This window comes from Pangasianodon hypophthalmus, chromosome 19, assembly GCF_027358585.1.
Source record: "Pangasianodon hypophthalmus isolate fPanHyp1 chromosome 19, fPanHyp1.pri, whole genome shotgun sequence".
Taxonomy (NCBI): Eukaryota; Metazoa; Chordata; class Actinopteri; order Siluriformes; family Pangasiidae; genus Pangasianodon; species Pangasianodon hypophthalmus.
Window position 1 is genome coordinate 10,093,528 of NC_069728.1, and position 8,984 is coordinate 10,102,511.

The 8,984-nt window shown below is 35.6% G+C and overlaps 1 protein-coding gene across 1 annotated transcript; it reads right to left on the reverse strand.

Moving 5' to 3' along the window:
• Positions 1 to 6,722, reverse strand: LOC117599776 (G-protein coupled receptor family C group 6 member A-like). The gene is made up of 6 exons (XM_053242273.1): positions 6,290 to 6,722; positions 5,878 to 6,169; positions 3,343 to 4,119; positions 2,856 to 3,062; positions 2,596 to 2,713; positions 1 to 1,541 (listed from the first exon to the last, which is right to left on the reverse strand). The coding sequence occupies exons 1-6, from the start codon at positions 6,490 to 6,492 to the stop codon at positions 628 to 630; spliced, it is 2,511 nt and encodes an 836-aa protein (XP_053098248.1). The 5' UTR covers positions 6,493 to 6,722; the 3' UTR covers positions 1 to 627.
• Positions 6,723 to 8,984: the final 2,262 nt, after the last annotated feature.

Below are 8,984 nucleotides of genomic sequence, written 5' to 3' on the forward strand. Positions count from 1 at the left end.
CAAAAATACTGTGCTTTATGTAAAATGAAAAATTCCATACAATTATTGGCAGCTTTGATGAAAAGTATAATACAAAAACAGTAATGATTCATATTGTGAGATTAGGTAGAATGGAATGCTGTAGAGTGTTATTTTAAATCTGTCTTCCTATAGTGTCTAATAAGGTTGATGAGAGATCTTAGACCTTTCCTCTATGCACAGCATTTCAAGAGCTTTTCATATTCTTATGTTTGTGCACGCAGATGTTTGTGCAGTCCTTTTCAATTCAGACCAAAGATTTTTTTTTAATTCAGAGTTAAAATCTTTGCAATGATATGATCTTTGGGAAACATTGTTTTTGTGCCCTGCAACTATTTCTGTATTGATGTATATAATTCATGATTTTGGTAATAATACTAGCTACATGCATGAAAAAACCCTTTACCACTCTTAGTGCAACTGGAAATACAATGTGTGTGCCTGGAAAAATACATCCTGTTTTAAGATAATTTACTTCTTTTGAATATTGTAACATATTCAGCTTTGTTTGTGTTTGGTCTAAATATTTTGCCTATTGGAAACAGTAATGACTTCTGACCATCTGCCTGTCAAGAGTCAGGAGGGTTAAGCTGGGTTTATGAGGTTGTTCTACATGTTGATTTGCTGTTGTAATTCCTCTTCAGCAGATGAATCCACTTGTGGAGAATTAGCTCGCCTCGCTGCATTTTCTGATAATATCCTATACCATTTTGGAGTGAAGTGACAGAAGATGACACCGTAGGTGGAGACCATAATGGCAGAGAGCTGGATAATGGGCCGCTGTTCGATTTGTGTGACAAAGAGTGGAATAAAACAAAGCCAGGCAAACAAATGAAAGAGCATGCTGAAGACTATAGACTCAGTATCTTTCTCTCTCCCTTTGAAGGCCAACACAAAACAAAGCACAGCTAGAATAGCAATATATATATGCATCATGGCAAAGCCAATAAACTCAGCTCCTTGAGTACACAGATGGTTCATGGTAAGAGGATCTTTTACAGATGGCTTTTCATCAACTTTAAGAGGATCAAATATAAACCAGAAGAGGCAAATGAGACCTTGAACAACAGTGAGGATGCCTATGTTGACAAAAGGCTTATTAAACTTGCTTAAGTAAAGCTGTCTATGTGGATCATAGGACATGAATTCTAAGAATGAGCTAAAGGCAATAACCAGAATGCATGATACAGAGAGAGTGAATCCAAGACCGTACATGGCCTGTTGTACCATGCACTGATGGGAGCTTGGATCGCCTAAAAAAGCTATCACACTTCCAAAACTTACAATCAGGCCTACCTGCATGATGCATAATAAACTGAAGTTTTTCTTTACTATTTCATGGTCTCTATATTTAATGAAAAATATAATTGAGACCACTAACAGTAGTATGCCTATTACTGTTCCAATAATCACCACAATAGAATGCGCTGCAGACCACTCCAAAATCCCCAACTTCCATTTCTCACATTTCGTTGAAGCAGGACGAGAAGTTCCATTTAGACACTTGGTACAGGTTGATTGATCTGCATGAAGAAAAAGTGGAACATCATAACTATAAATGCAGGAGGATTAGGAGTAACATGGGCTTATTCTGGAAAAACTTTTTTTTTTTTTTTTAATTATTTATTTATTTATTTACAAATTTTGAAACTGATGTGAATCATTTTAATAAATTTATTTGACCACTGAATAAAATATTCCATGTTCAAAATATTTTTATTAATGAATCAGGATGCAATATTATCCATCCATCCATTGCCTCTGGTTTATCAGCCAGCCTTTCCCCGTTCCTCCTAAGCTGGCTTCCATAGTGAACCAAATGACCAAAATAATATATAATCAAAATAAAACTGATTAGTTATGGTTCACTCAGAAACAATTGAACATACTGTATATAAATAATTACCAGAAAAGCTTCCTACATAGTTTTATATTTTTTCCACAGAAAAAGTGCGAACAGCTTGTAATGAGTTCTAGGAGGAGGCTACCAGCAAGATTACACTGGATGAACTATCATTCTTAAAACCTGATACATATTTCTACGTAATTATCTTCATTAATATGTCCCATCTTGACATAAACTGAGGAAATGAAATCCCTCATATTTTGCAAATACCAGCATCTCTTCATGAACTAAGAGTATTGTCTGGTCAAGATGTTGTAAAAATTATTTTTTGGCTATAGGTAAATGATAACCATAGGCTAATAAAAACCTGCCTTGCCTACAAATGTAATTTCCTTGCCTTTGGGCTTTTGCCATAAATCTGATTAGTTGGACTGTGGTATTTGGGAAAAAAGGTGTTTTGGAGTTTGATTTGATTTCATTCTTAGTTTTCATATAAACCAATGCATAATATAATTTTTAGCCATGTTCAGCTATTATTGTTTACAAGGGAAATCATGTCTCTTTTGGGCAAGCTGCACTTAGGTTAGCTCCCTGAGACTACAAAGAAAACTGTTTCATAGCCTTTTCTGAAGTTATAACCTTAAGAAAAAACTCTGCTAACCTTAAAATGTTACTAGGTTCTGAGGTTCTGTATTTTAGGAATGCTTTTATACGCATTTAATTGTACTTACCCTCCTGGTCAGAATAATCTCCAGCACTGCAGCTGATACAAGTATAGCAGCATGTTATATTTAATATGTGCTTGTGTGTGCCTGGTGGACAACGCTTTGAACATCTGGACTCAGGAACCTTGATGCGAAGAGAGAGGTGTACTTTCGTTAAAAACCAATCCTTAACTATATAGTTACGCTAATTATAAACATAACAAACTAATGTTTTATATTTATATATATGATGTTTCTAAGATAAATAGCATTTATTTTTCTCTCACCATGTTGTTAAACCATGAGATTTTGTGCTCATAGACATCAACATCTTTATTGCTTATAAGGAATTTCCCCACCACATCAGGTACTCTTTCATCACCGTCCTTCTTCCACATGATAAGATCATAACCATTTTCAAAATCACCATTTTTATTAAAGAAATATGTCTGGTTGTCCAAGGTGAAGTGAATCTCACGAAGAATGCTTATAAGCTGAACATAAAAAGGATGAAAATATTTTTAAAACATAACACAGTTTGGAGTACTGTATTTAAAGATCATATTTGTGTTAGATAAATGAATGTAGAATATTTTCATTTGTAGTCCAGTAACCTACTCTGTAGAGTATTACTTGTATTGGACAATTCTCCTCTTAGATTTTTATAGTCCATTTTTTGTGTAGCCTCCTAATTGTTATAAATACAGTTAGCTATAGTAAGCATTGAGCTTCTTCATCCTAAATGTTTTACTGGTATTAAAAATTGACTAATACCTTCCAAGGCAGGATGTTTGTGTCTCCAGAGCAGGAAATGCTGTCACATTTTAAAAGTGTCTTGATGGCATGACCAATGGCATAGACTGCCACTCTCTGACCGTAAGCCTCTGTCAGATCCACGTTTTGAAGAAGGTAGCTATTGCAATCCAAAAGAAATGAGTTCTCTGATTGCTGACTCTGGGTGCAGTTGGACCACATTTGTTTGTACTCACTGATGAAATCATTCCTTGCGCCTGGACTTGGTCTAAGGTTCTGCAGGTAGCCTTTAAAACCAGGAATTTCCCCAGTGATAAAGGTAAAACCAAATACATCTCCCACTTTGTTAATGTCTTTCATCTTCATTATGAACCCTGTTGTAGACCAGGCATCACTAGCAATCCAGACCCGACTAATATTTCTCTTGATCATCTGTGTAAAGAGCATCTGCACAAGTTCTGGTCTTAGAATAAGCAGAATAACTGTGGCATTCGAGGATTCAATACGATCAGCTACCATCTTTATCTTCTCTTCCATATGTATAAAACCTAGGTAATTTGGTAACACTTCCTGGAACTGGAGACACACATGTTCTTCCTGTGCATCCTGCACAAAGTTCTCAAGGACTGCTCTGCCATATTCATCATCAATGGTAACCACCCCAACCCAGTTCCAGGAATAATGTCTCAAGAGCTTTGCCAGTGCCTGAGTCTGGTACATGTCACTTGGGACAACGCGAAAGAAGGAAGCGTAGCGTAATTTGTCACTCAGTGCTGGTGCAGTAGAAGTGCAACTAATCTGTTAAGATAAAAAAAAAAAAAAAAAAATAGTAATATACATCAAAAAAGAAAAGAGAAACCAGTTAATATGTTAAATTGATTTGTTGAATATGTAAGTTGAGTTAAAATGCCTTGTCACACTAATTACAAATGATCATTTTTTGATTATACACAAGCAGTTCAAATATACACTTACCATCCACTTTAATAGGAACACCTGTACATCTGCTTATTTATGCAGTTATCACAATGCATAAAATCGTGCAGATACAAGTCAAGAGCTTCAGCTAATATTCACATCAAACATCAGAATAGGGGAAAAATGTGATCTCTGTGACTTTATTTGTCACATGGTTGTTGGTATCAGATGGGCTGGTTTGAGTATTTCATAAACTGTGGCTCTCCTGGGATTTTCACACATAACACACTCTAGAGTTTACACAGATTGGAGTGAAAAACAAAAAGACGTTGAGTTAGTGACAGTTCTGTGGGTGGAAATGCCATGTTGACATGAGAGGTCAGAGGAAAATTGCTACATTGGTTCGAACTGCCTTGAGGACAGTTGGAGATTAGAAAAAAAAAATCCCCTGCTCTTTTTCCAGTTTTCAACTGACCAGTTTCAGTGAGTCTGTGCCCATGATAACCTCAGATTCTTGTTCTTGGCTGACAGGAGTGGAACCTGATGTGGTCTTCTGCTGCTGTTGCCCATCCACCTCAAGGTTTGATGTGTTGCAGGTTCTGAGATGCTTTTCTGCTCCCCAAAGAGTGCTTATTTGAGTTACTATAGTGTTCCTATCAGCTCAGACAAGTCTGGTCATTCTCCTCTGATCTTACTTTCAGCAGCCCATCTAACACCAATCATGCCATGGTTAAAGTCACAGAGATCACATTTTTCGCCATTGTAATGTTTGCTGTAAACATTAACTGAAGCTCTTGACCTTTGTCTGCATGATTTTATGCATTGTGCTGATGCTACTTGATGGGCTGATTGGATAACTGCATAAATTAGCAGGTGTACAGGTTCCTATTTAAGTAAACGGTTAACGTGCTTGAAAGTCACTGATGAGGTCAACTTTGTGCAGACCGAATCTTGTGAAAGTCGAAATTACCCGTATATAAAAAAATCTATTTATTTATAAAGTATTATATTATACCAATTTTTATTCAGGTGCATAAATATAGAAACAAGCACTAAGAGGTAAATACATTTCTCTAAATACATAATTAAAATGGAAACAATCCTAGGATATTATTCACAACAGTCAGATCAGTGTGGCATGTGGGCTTATATCTTCATCAAACTGAGCTAAGAATCTTCATCAAACTGTAAGAACTTTCAAAATTTTTCAACTAAATGTACTGAGTAAAAGTTCTAAAATCTGCAAGCTTTTTTGTCACCTGTCAATGGAGTGCTTGAATATTTTACATTAAAAAAATAAAAAAAGAGCTATGTAAAACCACATTTCTGTTGAAATTATTTCTTTTCATGCTGGACCGAGTACCTACCTTTTTTCAATGTTCTTTTAGATGTTGTAAACCATAAAAATTATGTGCGTTAACCCTTAATCAAAAGACATCTATATTCATTGATTTTAAACAATTGCATATATTCAAAATTGTAAATTTGTAAGAACCATTCTTAGGAAATAGAAATTAAACTATTGTACAATTTGTGAATACAGGCAAACAATTTTCACAAACATTAAGTCAGGTCAGGTTATACGATGGAACCAACACTACAGAAAATCTGTTAAGAACAATGTTTCAGTATTTTTACCTGGGGAATCATGTAGAGACTGAGTAATTTTGCAACAGGAATAGATAATTCTGAGTATCTTTCACCCAAGAATGCTTTTATGGGTGAAGTGAAGTTTGAGTAGTCAGAGTGGACTGTAGGTGGCCCATTAACAGCAAGCATGCGCTCCACACAGTCTAAAGCTTTGGTACCATATGCACAAGGATCACACATCAGATATCCAAGCTTAATGCCAGGAAGGAAGCCAGAGTTATTAATCTCTTCAACTGTGTGAATTGCAGCTAAAGATGACACAAATGGTATTTGATCAAAGCTAGAAATGAAAAGAAAAAACAACAAGACCTTAAAATGAGACATAATTAAGAGCAGTGCGGTTAATTATATATATATTTTTTTTAAATAATAAGAACATTAAATTCTCCTCTATACTCACTCTGTGCAAGTATACATTTCTGGGCGAATCCGATCATGAAGGTCTTTTACTTTAGAATGAATTGATGCTAGAATTCCAATGACAATGTCTCCATGTAAGTAAGCTCCAAAATGAGACTGATTAAAATCACAATGTGCCACCAATCCTAGCATCATAGTCACCCCCAGCACATAAAGACACAGACGAGGAACACAGGTTGTCATGTTGTGAAGAAGTGAAAAACATAAACGTTCTGTCTTAACCTTTCATTCTGGTGGAATGAAAAAGAAATCTGAACTTTCAATTTGCAGAGATAAACACCCCCTGAAATATGTATCTTCCTGTAATTTGGATGAAAGGTAGTAGAACAGGTACAACAGCCAGTGCCACACTGTTAACCCTTACTGTGCTGATTTGAAATAAAGCAATCAAGATGTGATTGAAGTATAGATTTTCAGGTTTAATTTAAGAGGTTTAACAAAAATGTTGCATTAACTGTTTAGAAATTTTACACCAATTTTTTGCAGAGTCTCTCCATTTTCACAGGCTCAAAAGTAATTGGAGTAACTAACAGTCATAAATATTAGGATTATTTTTAATACTTGGATGCAAAACCTTTGCAGTCAATGACTATCTGAAGTCTGGAACCCATGGACGTCACCAAATGCTGAGTTTCCTCCCCAAGATGCTTTGCCAGCATCTCTGCTGCCTTTAGTTGCTGCCTGTTTGTGGGTTTTTCTGCTTTCAATTTTGTCTTCTGTAAGTGAAAAGCAGGCTCAATTGGGTTGAGGTCATTGGACATTTAGGAATATTTAATTTCTTTGCCTTAAGAAGCCCTTTGGTTGCTTTTGCGGTATGTTTTGGGTCATTACCCATCTGTTCTGTGAAGCAGCGCCCTATTAGTTTTGCAGCATTTGACTGAATCTGAGCAGAAAGTATAGCTCTATACACTTCAGAATACATCCCTACTACTTCTATCATTAGTCACATCATCAATAAACACCAGTGACCCAGATCCATTGGCAGCCAAACATGCCCATACCATAACACTTCCTCCACGTTTGACGAATGATATGGTATGCTTTGGATCATTAGCCCTTTCTTTCCTTCTCCATACTCTTCTCTTCCCATCATTCTGGTACACGTAATCTTGCATCAGAACTGCTCATGCTTTTCTTAGCATTTTCTTTTGAAGCAAAGTCTAATCTGGCCATTATGTTCTTGAGTGTTACTAGTGGTTTGCATCTTGAGGTAAACCATCTGTATTTACATACATGAAGGTGTCTCTTGATTGTGGACTTTGTCAAAGATACCTCCTCCAGAGTGTTCTTGACTTGGCTAGATGTTGCAAAGGGGTTTTTCTTGAAAAGGAAAGAATTCAGCATTCATACACTTTAGTTGTCTCCCATGGTCTTCCAGGCCTTTTCTTGTTGCTCAGCTCACCAGTGCATTCCTTCTTTTTAAGAATGTAACAAATTGTTGATTTGGCCACTCAAAGTTTCTGCTATCTCTCTGATAGATCTGTTTAGGTTTTTCAGCCTATTGATGGCCTTCTTCACTTGCACTGACCCCATGTTGAGAGTTCCCATGAACAGCTACCAAATGCAAATTCAATGCTTGGAATCAACTCCAGATCTTTTTTCTCCTTAATTTGTTATGAAATAATAAGGAAACAGGCCACATCTGGCCATGAAAGTGCTTATCAGTCAATTGTCCAATTACTTTTGAGCCTGTGAAAATGGAGGGACTCTTTAAAAAAAAAAAAAAAAAAAAAAAAAAAAAAAAAAAAAAAAAAATGGCTGTAATTCCTAAACAGTTAATGCAATATTTTTGTTAAACTCCTTGAAGTAAAGCTGAAAGTCTACACTTCAGTCACATCTTGATTGCTTCATCTCAAATCCATTGTGGTGGTGTACAGAAGCAAAATAACGAAAATTGTGTCTCTGTTCAAATACTTATGTATCTGAATGTATATAAAGATTTATTCAGACACTTGTTTGGGACTGCAATTTCAACACTATAAGTGGTACTTCCTGAAATTATTCTCCGCTATGAAATGAACAGATGTACAGAAAAAGTAGGTAAATTTAAATAACTGTAGCTACTCAAGCAGGTAGTCAGCTTAGCTGTATTTTTGTAATTTCATAGCGGACACTAATTACAAGATTTAGCGGTTGTAGTGATGACACCCCATCCCAAACGAGTGTTCTGAACCATGACCCACAAAAAACGACACCTACGGACTTGCTTTTAACACATGCAAACTTTACATTTAAAATTTTAGATTTACATTTAACATTTAGATTTATATTTAACATTTACAATTAAATATGTATATTTCAGACTTACATTTAACATTTAGATTTTTATGTACATTTAAGAACTATGTTTAAAATTTATAAATTATTGTTACACTAAAACTAAAAAGCTTTTTTTTTTTTTTTTTTTTTTTTAAACATGACTTACTATATAAATGTATCAGAATGGCCTCAAATGTTCAAAAATGTGAGAAAAACACCTCCGAAAAACATGCCAGTAGGTGTTTCCCATTAGATCTGAATGGCTCTGTACATGGTGCCTTGCAATAGAGTTGAATCCCAGTGTGTATTCCCGCCTCATGATTTATCCCTGACCAGGATAAAGCAGTTACTGATGAAGAATGAATGAATGAATACCGTATTGTTACCTAATTGACAAACATAACTGCAAAAGACAG